The following is a 14087-nucleotide window of genomic DNA, read 5'->3' on the forward strand; positions in this document are numbered from 1 at the left end:
GGTGGAATGAATGGATGATGGATGGATGGATGATGGATGGATGGATGATGCATGCATGGATGGATGAGTGAAAGTTTAGCAGCTTTAGGAGTGGGTGGGGATACAGATGTGAGGGTGGGCGGGACATCATATGTGGGTGGGGCATCGAGTGCGGATGTGGGCGGGGCATCAGGTGTGTAAAAAGACGATGCAGTGACAGATTTGTCAAAAAAGAATAAGGTTTGACCAAAACAGAAGAATGTTGATACAACTTTTATTTATTTATTTATTTATTTATTTCTGTTTTACTAAAGATTTCTTTGTTGTATCATAAAATATTTTAAGCTTCTCCTTTCATTTTATTTAACCACCTTTTTTACACATTTTGTCACATTTTGCAGTTTTCTGTTCAATCAGTCTAAATAGTATTTTGGTATTTACATATTAACAAATTATTCAAGGTAAAGTAAAGTGCTGTGTGTTGTCATCACTGTATGTTTCCATACAATGGGATTAAATAAATAAATTAGTCTCTGAATTTAACCCATTGCACCTGGGATTCACCCAGGTGGAGCAGTGGGCACCTGGGGAGCAATTGGGGATTGGGTGTTTTGCTCAGGGATGCCATAACGTGGGAATGGCTGGTGATTGAACCTGGGACTTTTGGGTCCTGGGTCGGCTGCCCTGCCTCTGCTCCATCTTGACCCTTTTACTTTCAGTATAAAATTACATTTTCTTAATATATCTTATTTATCAGAACTATCAGTTTATTTAAACTTGAAATGACGGGGTGGCAAAACAAAATATAGTTAATTGTATTGGTAACCCAAGAAAAAAACTAAATTAAACACTGTTTTATCTTTTTTTATTTTCCTCGACGTTATGTCAGCATCTGACAAATTATTGCCTGATAAACTTGTTTCCATTGTACACAAGAAAGAATAAATAAAATTAATACAAAAATATTATATTTCCTTAAAGTTTCAGGCAAAATGAAACATTTATTAATAATCTGCAGAACGTTCATGTTATAGTTCAGTTTGGTTCTACTTCATGACACTTCCTTTTCTTTGACGTTACCTGGTTGAGGATGTGGTGAGGAGGAAGTGTCTCTTCCTGTTCTAGGAACTACAAATAAAACTCTCATAATATTTCCCATGATGAGTAACAGCAGTTTCAGTTGATCAACTTGAAATGATCGTATTGTACATAGATGTTGAGACACTTTATATTGGACTCAAGCTTCAATATTTACAGGAAGTGACTCTTTCAAAGCAACAAGACACGTCCCCCAAACCCAAACTGAGCTGTGTGGTGTCTACAGGAATGTTCAGAACTTTATATTGAAGAAGCTAGACAACGTCTCCACAGACACATGGCTCAACACCAGAGAGCTGCTCTTCAGGATAAGACTCAGCGGTCCACCTACACCTCAAGGATAAGGAACACTGCTGAGGACAAAAATGTCCATGTTTTGGACAGAGAAGACAGATGGCTTGAGAGGGAGGGTGAAGGAAGTCATTTATGTCAGATGAGGAAAAAACAACTTTAAACTGAAGAGGAGGTCTGAAATTTCAACTTTCTAAAACTTAAAGTGCAGCTTTAGGCCTGAATTTCAGACAGTTTCACTCTAATTCACACCTTCATGCAGGTGACCAAAACATCTCTCTGTGGGCTTAATGACCCTCAGAAGGGAGGGGAGGAAGACCAAAATCCTGATGATGCTCAGAAGACAAAGGTCCACATGACCCTCAGGAGAGAGGGGAGGGAGACATAGACCTTAATGACCCTCAGGAGAGTAGGGAGGGAGACATAGACCCTAATGAACATCAGGAGGGAGGGGAGGGAGATCAAAACTCTGATGACCCTCTGGAGGGAGGGGAGGGAGATGTAGACTCTAATGATGCTCAGGAGAGAGGGGAGGGAGACATAGACCCTAATGACCATCAGGAGGGAGGGGAGTGAGATCAAAACCCTGATGACCCTATGAAGGGAGGGGAGGGAGATGTAGACCCTTATGACCATCAGGATGGAGGGAAGGGAGATCAAAACCCTGATGACACTCAGGAGAGAGGGGAGGGAGACAAAGTCTCTCTTGACCCTCAGGTGGGAGGGGAGATTAATCTGCAGCTGAAAACTTGGAACTCCACACTCCAGTTTTGTATTAAGAAAGCTCCCTGGATGAGAAGAGAGATGTCTTCATCTACTGAGTAGAAGTCTGCTGTTTTGTTTTTATACAGATGACTGAGAATCTACAAAGTACACCAGCATATCGTCAGTGGTTAAGTTGAGGTTAACTTTCTGAAGATGTTTTTCTTCTTGAACAGGGAGGCGTTGAGGTTCAAACTGAAAACGTTTTAAACCACATGTCAGCAGCGTGTTTATCCAGAGTATTGTTTTCAGTTAATTGGGTTGAATGGACACAACCTGAACCGCAGCTCAAGGATGAGATGACCACAGAGTGTCTGTGAACCCATTCAGCTGTCAGAAAACATAAAGGACATGTCCAGCACACACAGCACATCTATACATTGTTCTCCATGTCAACACGTCACAGTGTGATGCTTCAGACCTCCTCTGAGGCCACAACACCAGCTTTATGGAATGGAAAGACCTTCAGAACATGTGGAGAACTGTTGATGAACACCACTTTAACAGCTCACAGCAAAGTCTGGATCACACGAAGACCTAAGGACATATAACCAGGACCATTTAGTTGGTGACACTCAGTCGTATTTGTGTAATAATTAAAAAAAAAAAACTTTATGCATCTGGTTTGTTTTGATAATTCTCTGAATTGTAGTATGACAGACAATAAAACAGCTTCTCTTCATGGAGAAAACCTCCAACCAGTCAACCTCCAAGATTAAAAAACTTCTCTAATTCACTGATTGCACTTTTTAAGGTAACGAGGTATTTCCAACTTCTGCAGAATCCTCAGTATGAAGAACTCGTCCAAACAGTCTGAGACCGGACAGTCTGGTTATTTTGATGGACTTTTCAGGGATTCTGGTTCTGACTTCTCAGTCCGGCCTCAGTTCTGGCCTTGTGAAACAGTTGGTGTGAAATTACACCACGCTGGTGTGGTTAGTGTTCGGAGTGAGCGACAGCTTCCTGATGTTCCTTAAGGAGCCCAGCCGCCCACCGCTGCTCCTCCGGTGTGCATTTGTCACCTGCGATGTGATCTGCGTGGTGCTGAAAACCCTCCTCAGACTCATCTGGGCCCGGAACGCCTTGCAGAAGATGAAGTAGATGAGGGGGTCTAGGCAGATGTTTAGAACCGACACCACAATGGTCAGCTCCTTCAGGTAGAAGAACCACCAGCTCGACGAGCACAGCAAGTTTTTTATGAAGGCGTAGGGGAGGCGGACCAGGTGGTAAGGGAAAAAGCAAAAGCAGAAGACGCTGACCAGGACCAGCATGTTCCTGCGGGACTTAATCAACTTCTTGGAGTTGGAGGACGCCGGCTGAGTCTTCTGTGCCAGCAGCAGCCGGCGCGAGGTGGTGGAGTAGAAGAAGATCAGGGAGACGAGGACCAGCAGGAAGATGGTGGCCAAGCAGGAGTGGATGACTTTGTAGAACAGGCTGACCTGCTTACTGTGCAGGACGTCACAACTCACCATACCAGGGACATTATCCCGAGCCTCCTGGGTGAGGAGGGACAGGATCACGTAGGTGCTGGTCATGGCCAGAAGGAACCCCCAGGTGACTGCAGAGATTATGTAGGTGGCTCTGGGCGTCTGCAGGACATGGTTTCCTACAGGATAGATGATCTTCAGATACCTGCAGAGAGAACAAATGTCATTCAGTCAACAATCAGGTGGTTGTGTTTGGACAAACCTCTAATTATTACTTTAAAAATTAATCTATCCCCCCCCCCCCCACACACACACACACACACACTCACACACACATGAACATTCAGACCCAAACATATGTAGCTGTAAACGGACTGCTGTGGAGATGGTCTGCAGTGCATCCAGAAGATGCTGCTGAGGATGGTGCTTTTGCTGGGACTTTGTTTCTTGCTATACAACTATATTTAAGGTTAAAGTGTTGTCAGCTCAATCATCCAGGCAGAGAACAACGAAAAAAAGGTTAAATCATTTCATCTGGGCCAGTTTCTTTAAGTGAGAAATGTTTCGTTCCCCATCCAGAAGACTTCCTCAGTCTACATCCGGCCAACCAGATCTGTCCCATAGGTAGCCTTCACTGCAGTGTTACAAACCAACATTCTGTTGGATTCTTAGAAGTAGACTTTTAACTTTTAACACGTGCAAGGCACACCCACCCAAAACAATCAAACATTGTGTACAACAATCAAATGTTTTAGGCCAGATGGCCAACTTGTTACTCACAGAAACAACCGGAGGACACCAACACGGTCAATGAAAAAGGACCTTAACGTTTCATCCCCCAGAAACATTTCTCACTTAAATTGGTCCAGATGACACAATTTAACCTTTTTTTTTTTTTTTTTTTGTTATCTACCTGGATTATTGAGCTTACAAACCTTTATCTGAACCACTTTGGCCTTGGTGTCCTCAGGCTGTTTCTGTGAGCAGCAAGTTGGCCACCTGGCCTAAAACACTTGATTGTTGTACACAGTGATTGATTGTTTTGCACGTGTTAAAAGTCTGCTTCTGAGATTCCAACAGGAGGCTGGTTTGAAACACTGCAGTGAGGGCTACGGGACAGATCTGGTTGGCAGGCCGTAGATTGAGGAAGTCCTCTGGATGGGGGACGAAACATTTCTCACTTAAAGAAACTGGTCCAGTTGATACAATTTAACCTTTTTTGTTGTTATATTGAAGGTTAATCCAGGTCTGGTTCTGCTGGAGTTATTCTGTTGTTGAGCTCATTTTGATTTTGGTTACTGGAGTTCTGGTCTGATTCCAGCAGGGGGCAGCAGAGCTCTGAAGCATTTTCATTCTGTTCAAATAAAGTCAGTTCCTGGGGAGAGGAGACTGACTTCGTTATTATGACGCTTCTGGTTTTTATTACAGGCCAGAACATCTGAACCAGTCCAGATCTACATTACATTTCAGTTTAGTTTCACATGGAAGTGTGAATATTTTAGAACTGGTCTGAGTTTTGTCTCAGCTGTGGTTTTATAATGAAGCTGCTAATTTATTGTGGTCAAAATGCATCAAAATGTTTCCTGTTAGCTGTTTTTAAGATGCCACAATGATGCTATTCTTACACACACACACACACACACACAAAAAGACATGAAGGTTTCAGAGTGGGGGGAACTTCCTGTCTGTCTGCAGGAACATGTGATGAAATAACCTCAACCTCAGAGAGTTTGTTTCTGCAGCGTCAGCTTCAAACTTTCAGCTCAGCATAAGACTAGGCAAATATAATTAAACTTTATTTAATATTTTCTCTTGAATTTTGATGACGGTTAAAAGCAATTGTTGCTTAATTCGTTCTTCCTGGTTGTTCGATTCAGATGTTCCTGGAGCTGATGTCAAAACCAAAGTCCAAGTCAGATGGAGCAGAAAAAATAAAGTTTGATTGCTGCTTGCTTTTAAGAAAATGAGATCAGAGAAGCTCAAACTGGTGGTTTGTATTGAATCAGATCATCCCAGTCTTTCAGAATAACTCAAACACATGAATGTTTGTCTCCTGAACACAGACTGAGTGAAATCAATTATTCCTTTTCCCTCTGCCGCCATCAGGACAAGGAAAAGGAAACCAACGTTGGATTTCCAACGAAGCAAACATTCAGTTCTACAGTTGAAACGTTTCATGTCAACACTTGTTTCAGAAATTCCCGTTTCAACTGTTTGGGCTCTGACTATCTTTATGATGTTCCTTCTTATTTGAGGTGGAACTCTACAACCATCATGCATATGCATCAGGAGATCTACAACCATCACTGCTCCCAACAAACTCAGTAAGGATTAAATACATTCTGACCTCTGCTAAAACGCACATCTGCCTATTATACTGGATTGTACATAGATTGTAAATCTAAATAAAGGATTGTAAATCCTTATCAATGTTCAAACACATATTGAACATTATTGTTGATATTGTTTATCTTATTTCTTTATATATTATATTGTTTATTAACAATTAAGAACTTTTGTGTGAAATCTTTTTATGTGTTCTGCTGTTACACTTGAATTTCCCATCCATGGGACAATAAAGGCTGTTTCTATTCTGTTCTAACTCGTCTTCCTGAACTGAACTGGTTGAGGGCGTTCAGCTAACACCACTCTGATGGAGCTAAAAATCTTTTTACTCTCAAACTGTTTTTCTTTTAAAATGTTTTTCATGGCTTCACCTAAAGAAATGGAAACAGAGGCAGGTGATGGAATACAAACCATAAAGTGGCTCAAGATTATTTAGTACCCTCTCCCCCATAGGTCGGCGTTACTGTTTCATACCCATGAAGTTCATACCACAGTAGCATAAAGAATCTGTTTATCTGTTGCCTGACCCAGTGGTCCCAGCCCTAATCTGAACCAAAGTCCATCTCGATGAGGAGATTATGGAAGTATAAACCACCTTTAAGTCATCAGCTGTCAAGACAGGGACAAAAAGACCCAAAGGTGGGGACAATGACCTCATTATCAATCAATCAATCAATTTTATTTATAAAGCACCCTTCATACTAAAAGCAGCTCAAAGTGCTGTACAGAATTATAAACAATAAACCCACAAAATAAAAGCAAACAACACACGCATAAAATAAAATAAAATAAAATTGTATGGAAAATGTATAGACTGAACAGAAATGAACCAGTTTAGGAAATACAGTTAAAAAGATGGGTCTTGAGCCTGCTCTTAAAGACAATAACATTCTGTGCGGCCCTCAGGTTCTCCAACAGACTATTCCACAGACGGGGGCCATAATACTGGAAAGAAGCTTCACCGTAAGTGTGAGTTCTGACTATTGGAACTGTTAGTAGTCCAGTGCCAGAGGACCTTAGTGTCCGCGGGGGTTCATAGGGTAATAGCAGCTCTGCAAGATAAGATGGTGCGAGACCTTTGAGACATTTAAAAACCATTAAAAGAATCTTAAAATCAATCCTGAGACGTACAGGGAACCAATGCAATGATTTTAAAACAGGTGTAATATGAGCCTGCCTTCTGGTCTTGGTTAGCACACGAGCAGCAGAGTTTAGTAACAGCTGAAGGCTGGATACATTTTTCTTAGGGAGACCAGAAAGCAGTGCATTACAGTAGTCTAAACGGCTAGATATAAAAGCGTGCATCAAAGTCTCAGTATTAGTGAAAGAGAGAAGAGGGCGGACTCTGGCTCTATTTTTTAGATGGTAAAATCCTGTTTTGACTCTATGTTTGATATGTGGAATAAAAGTAAGCTCAGAGTCAAAAAGAACCCCCAGGCTTCTTACTTTTTTGGAAGGTTTTAAAGACAGAGATTGTAATTTCTGAATTGTATTTTTTTTTTTTGAACCTCCGGTCCAATGATTAAAACTTCTGTTTTGTCCTGGTTTAGCTGGAGAAAGTTCTGTGCCATCCAGTTCTTTATGTCTGAAATGCAATTAAAAAGTGAAGTGATTGGCCGGGGGTCATCATGAGATAATGAGATGTATAGCTGTGTGTCATCAGCATAACTGTGGAAACTTATCCCATGGCTCCTGATGACTCCACCAAGTGGCAACATGTACAAATTAAAAAGTAGGGGGCCTAAAATAGAGCCTTGGGGGACGCCATAGTTGGCTTCATGGATCTGAGAGGTGCATGTATCCATACTTACCATAAAGGTTCTATCTGTGAGATAGGAGCTGAACCACAGAAGAACAGTACCAGAAAGACCTATTAAAGTCTACTGAGTCAGCTGAAGATCATGTTGAGCCCCTCTGGCTGTCTAAGTCAGCGAAACCACGTCTCAATGCCATCAAATTTACTTTACTGTGAAAACTGAAGAGCTACTGGAAATCCTGATCAGTGTAGCATAAGAATGTGGCCCCTACCAGTCTGCATCTGGGGCCTTGTGTACAAAATGTGTGTATGCACAAAAACATGGTGTACACCCTTTTTCATGCAAAACTTCAGATGTATCAAGAATGAAATGAGCGTGGAAATGTGCACAGCCCCACGCCAAGCAGTCAATTGGTGCCCATATCCAGCCATCATTGTGCAAGAGGCGGGGGACATCCTGGACAGGTCTCGAGTCCATTACAGGGACACATGGAGACAAACGAGACAAACAACCATTCACTCTCTCACTCACACCTAGGGACAATTCAGAGTTACCAATCAGCCTAACATGCATGTTTTTGGTCTGTGGGAGGAAACCAGAGCACCCGGATACAACCCACGCATGCAGGAAGAGAACATGCAAACCACCCAGGAAGAACCATGGGGCAGTATTTGATCTGGTGACCATCTTGCTGCGATGCAACAGCTCTACCAACTGAGCCACCGTGCCGCCCCTTGTTCATTTGGTCATAATTATTTTTGCTCTTAAAAACAGTGGTATCCTAACGGAGACCCAGGAGACCAGTGGTCTCGATGGCCTGGGGTCGTGCTCAGTGTGTTTTGAGACATTTTGAAAGCCAGGACATGGGCGTGTTTCTGTGAAACTGTTCTGCACAACCCAAGTCCCTCAAACAATGTCTCAGTTTGTCCAGAATACCAGTGAAGATGTTGCTCACTATCAGCCATTAAATAACTCATGAAGGGTCAGCTCAGTCCATGAATGAGGGTAGTCATCAGAACTGTCCACTCTAGGAGCACAGGCTAAAACAAAGGACTGAGAACACACACTTGAGGAACACCTTTGAGCAGTATATGAACCTGAACTGTCAGCTCATGTTTTTAGTTTCATCTTCATGTAGCCTGGACTGAGATTATCTGGTCACTGATGATGTCCAAGCACCACCTGTGATCAGTCTGACCCAATGCTCCGTGCACAGTCCTACCTGTTTGCTGCGATGTAGCCCATGAACAGGATGCTGGCATACATGTTGAGGTAGAAGGCGGAAGCTCCAAAGTTGCAGTAGACCTGCTTGATGAAGACGGAGTTGCTGGCGTAATTTATGATCCGCAGGGGGAGGCAGAGACTGATGAGGAAGTCCGAGGCTGCCAAGTTCTTCAGATAGATGGTGACACTGCTGGACGCCTGACGCTGGGCCGAGCAGAAGTAAACCCTCAGTGTGAAACCGTTCAGGAACAAACCCACCTAAGAACACAACAGACTTTAATTTGGCACACATTGAAAAATCTTACGATGAGACAATCTGAGGACTCACCAGAAAAATGAGACTGTAGATGATGATGAAGAAAATGTGGGCTGTCTGGTTCACTGGTTCACAGGCAGTGGAATTATTGTTGGTCATCGTTACTGGCTGGTTGACATTCAGAGTCGGCTTCATGTCTCCAAGGGGACCAATAGGAGGAACAGTTACATCGGTGGTAGAAAGTACATCGAGCCAGGCTGTTCAACAGGAAATGAGTGATGAGCACAAACCATCAACAGAACGTTCTCCTCCTACAAGCAAAACCATCTTTCCAGCAACCCTTCCAGCCAGGATTACTGAAGAACAAACTCCAGAACCAGACCCCTCGTCTTTATGTTGTGTTTCCAGTGATCCGGACTTTCCTGTAACCTATTAAAGCGGTTCTGATCAACACGCCTCCAGACCTCCTGCAGGTCCTTCAGACTGTTCTCTTTTTCTGCTTTTTCTTTACGTTTCAGTCCATTTTCCTGAACATTTTCCAAGGAATGTTTTTAACTCTGACCTTTGACCTCAACCACCCTGAACACAAGCTGGCAACCCAACAGGCATGTCTTTAAACTGGCAGGAAACAGGAGTACCCAGAAAGAACCCACGCAAACACCAGGAGAACTTACAAACCCAGAATGACCCCTGGAAGACTAGGGTGCCATTTGTAAAGTTTCACAGTCAAAAATTAACAGCAATATTTTGGTTTATTTAGCCTTTCATAAGAAAAAACAAATGTTTTCAGTCATATTTTTACCATGTTGTTCATTCATTTATAAATGTCATAGTTCCAAACTAAATATTTAAATTACAAGCTAAATATTTAGTTTCCAAACTAAATACTTAACTTGCAAGTTAAATATTTAGTTAGTAAATTTAATATTTATTTAAAATATTTAATTTCCAAGCTAAACATTTAATTTCTAAGCAGGCGGCTGTGGCTGAGTGGTTAGAGCAGTCGTCCTCCAATGCAAGAATTGGGGGTTCGAATCCACCAGCAGTCACATGCCGAAGTGTCCCTGGGCAAGACACTGAACCCCTCATTGCCTCCGATGTGTGTCCCATCGGTGTATGAATGTGAAAAAGCTCTGATTATTCTCTTTAGAATGATTTGTTCAATTAGCTTTGTAGAGATCTAGTATAGAGCTGTATGAATGGGTAAATGAGGCACAGATTGTTGTAAAGAGCTTTGAGTGTCTTGATTAGATAGAAAGGTGCAATATAAGTACAGTCCATTTACCATTTAAGCTAAACATTTAATTCCTAAACTAAATGTTTAATTTGCTAACTAAATATTTAGCTCAGACCTAAATATTCATTTTCCAAGCTAAGCATTTAATTTCCAAAATAAATATTTAATTTGCTAACTAAATATTTAACTTGGACCTAAATACCGTAACTTAGTTGCAAGCTAAATATTTAGGTCTGAGCTAAATATTTAGTTATCAAGTTAAATATTTAGTTTAGGAATTAAATGTTTAGCTTAGTAATCAAATGTTTAGTTTGGAAATTAAATATTTAGCTTGGAAAATAAATATTTAGCTTGGAAATTAAATATTTAATTTACACCTAAATATTTAGTTTCCAAACTAAATATTTAACTTGCAAGTTAAGTATTTAGTTTGTAAACAAAATATTTAGCTTCTAAAATAAATGTTTATTTGGTAACTATGATATTTATAAATTAAGAATAACATGGTGAAAATATAAATAAATTTTTGTGTCTTATGAAAGGCCACATAAACCAAAATATTGCTGTTAATGTTTGACTGTGTAACTTTACAAAGGCACCCCAGGGAGACCCTGGACCTTGGTGCTGTGAGGCGACAGTGCTGCCATAACCTCCGAACAAAGCTTAAAGTGATCTTTGGTCTCTTTTGGTCCTTTTCCGTGGGCTCCACTCGATCTTACTCAGGTTGACCAGGCGCGGCAGGTTCAGAGTCTTTCTTTCGGGTGGTCCCACCTACCTTCAGCTCTGCTCCTAGAACGTCCTCAGCCGAAGTTCTAGTCGAGCCGAGAGTAGCTGAAGATCTGAAATCAGCAGACTTATGGTTTGGACAGAGAGAGACGTCCATCATGGGAGCGTCTCCTTCACAAGAACCAAACCCACCATTTTAAAAACCTAACAACCGCAGCATTTGTTTTTATTTACCTATTAAAATTACATATAAAACATTGAAATGTCACCACCGTGGTGCTCTGAGGAGGAGCACACATTTCCATACTTGGCTGATGACGGAGAGTGGACAATAAAAAACTGTATTTGTGTCCCAGAGGCCCAGTCTGTTCCTGTTTCCGCTGTTGGATCCACGAAAAGGCAAATATCGAATAATACATGTCCAATGAATCTAAAACATGTTTTGAGCACCAATATGAATCAAAACGTTGATGAAATGGTCAACGTTGTGTTTCCTTCTGTAGCACATTTAAAACCAACCAGGTCGACCAAAGTTGGATTAAAAAAAACATCAATAAAATAAAAACAACATTAAAAACCAATAAAACAAGCTCAAAACAATGGTCTTCATTAGCATGCAGCTTATTTAGCTTTTTTTTGCTAAGTTTTACGCAGCTAAAGGCTAAAGGCTGGTTGGGTCTGGAAATGTTCTTCTAAGCCAGGTAGAAACTCATCCAGGTGATGGATGTTAATAATCAGAAAGACCAAACCATTTTTTACAGTCTGTTCCATCATCACCTGGTATTCCCCGTGTTTTACTGGACTTTTATGGAAATAAGTGAGTGACTTGGTGAGCGACGAACCTGGCTGATGGCTGAGAGTACGTGAGCTCCATCTTTACAACGCCTCAGGGTCTTTGTCAGTAAACCGTGAGGAGCGGCCTCTGCAGCTGAGCTGAACATCTGTGCACACATTTAGAGCCACTTGTCTGTAGATCAGACCCTCACAGCATGCATGAAGACGACATGCGTGTCATCATCTCTTATCATGATCACAGACGAGCAGAAACTTCTGGACTGAACGTGCTGTTCTTACGTTGCTGAGCAGCAGATCGGATCTTTAGCTGCAGCCTGAAACCACCCGAGAGGATGTGGTCAGGTCTTCTGAGCCAGAACCCGTCTGAACACGAGTCAACCAGAACACGACCCGCTCAGAGAACAGCTCAGAACTGTGGGAAAACTAAAAGTCAAAAAGAACTTCTTGACTTGTGAACAGCAGAAGGTTCTGATGGTCCTACGGGTTCTGTTTGATGGTTCTACAGGCTCTTAGTTAAGAAGAGCCTTCACTTCCTGTTTGGAAGCTCAGATACAGTGGAGGTCATTGGGAGTTTGGGTGTGTGACCTTTGACCTCTGAGAGGAAACCGTCAGTCCTCCAGCAGAGAGACGAACTGGGAGGACTGAAGTCTGGAGGAGAAACTGGAGATGAACAGTAAAGACTGTGGAAACAAGTTTGTAAAGATAATGAAATGTTTAGACTCTGATTTAAAAATGTTAAAATCTGTAAAATCTCAAAAAATGTCAAATATGTGAAAACGGCAGCTCAGTCGTGGAAAGTCCAACTGTCTGAGACCCGTTTAAACTCTGGATGATGGTTCTGCTGTGAGGTCTGAGCTGAAGGTCCAAACAGGACTGGGTTCTACCAGCTGCTTCCAATGTTCTCAGCCCGTTAAATGACCGTTATCAGTTGTTATCACCCCCATGGGTTGCCCTTAGACTGTCCCTCCTGTACCTCCTAGTAGGTTTAAAGGTTGGTTCTTATCGCTGATAATATGCAGCTTCGCCCGCGTGTAAAGCAGAAGCTTTTTGTTCTTAGCTTTATTTAAAAACTTTATTTGCAATTTACCTACTACTTTTGAGCTGGATATGAAGGATTTACTTGAAATGCATTCCAGATTTAACAGCCACAAGGTTTTAATTTGTTATCCAAAAGAACTCACTTAAAGAGAGGATATGAGGGTTTGTTGTTTTTTGTTTGTTTGATAAGCATACACATTATAGCAATATATAAAGTACTATAATTATGTTTATAACCCTAACCTTATAAATCTGTGGTAACAGCCTACTGAGCCCACTAGGAGGTGGAGGAGGGACAGTCTGAAGGAAACCTATGGGGATGATAACAACTGATAAATGGGTGATAACATTTGAAGCTGAGGGTTGTTCTATTATCAATGGTCGTCTATGAGGGGACTTCAGTTTTAATGACTTTTAACTTTGTTCTACGATGTTCTCAGAGCTCGGTGTTCCTGATGGAGACGCTGGTCTGACAGAAACCAAAGAACCAACAATCGAAGAGCTTCAGAGCTTCTGTTTCAAACAACCGAACCTAAAAATGAGGATCAAGAGTCCAGATTCTGACAACCAGCAGTGTGACGCAATGAAGTGTCAACAAAAACATTCAAACTGAACAAAACGGTGAAGTTCACAGTGACTTAAAGCAGAACAACAGAACCAGAACAATGACTGGGTTCTGTCAGCCTTCAAACCACTTCTCTGTTCTTTCTCACAACTGTTTCTTTCCTCAAAACACAAACAACAACAAAGTGAAGATGACACAGAAATCAACAAAATGTTTACCCAAATATTAACACTAGACTGTGAGCAGGTGAAAAAATGTTCTGGTTCTGAATAAATATGTGGGTTTCAGAACAACAACCCGCTCTGCTAAACAAATATTTACTACTTATCACATAAACAATAACTATTATTTACTAATTATCACATAAACAACTATTATTTACTAATTATCACATAAACAACTATTATTTACTAATTATCACATAAACAACAACTATTATTTACTAATTGTCACATAAACAATAACTATTATTTACTAATTGTCACATAAACAATAACTAATATTTACTAATTATCACATAAACAACAACTATTATTTACTAATTATCACATAAACAATAACTATTATTTACTAATTGTCACATAAA

The 14087-nt window shown here is 41.1% G+C and overlaps 1 protein-coding gene across 1 annotated transcript; it reads right to left on the bottom strand.

Moving 5' to 3' along the window:
* Window positions 1–3047: 3047 nt before the first annotated feature.
* LOC119411398 (P2Y purinoceptor 14-like) lies at window positions 3048–9299 on the bottom strand. Its single transcript, XM_037678342.1, has 3 exons — window positions 9213–9299; window positions 8883–9142; window positions 3048–3762 (listed from the first exon to the last, which is right to left on the bottom strand). The coding sequence occupies exons 1-3, from the start codon at window positions 9297–9299 to the stop codon at window positions 3048–3050; spliced, it is 1062 nt and encodes a 353-aa protein (XP_037534270.1).
* Window positions 9300–14087: the final 4788 nt, after the last annotated feature.

Source organism: Nematolebias whitei, chromosome 6 (genome assembly GCF_014905685.2).
Source record: "Nematolebias whitei isolate Nwh7 chromosome 6, NemWhi1, whole genome shotgun sequence".
Classification (NCBI taxonomy): domain Eukaryota; kingdom Metazoa; phylum Chordata; class Actinopteri; order Cyprinodontiformes; family Rivulidae; genus Nematolebias; species Nematolebias whitei.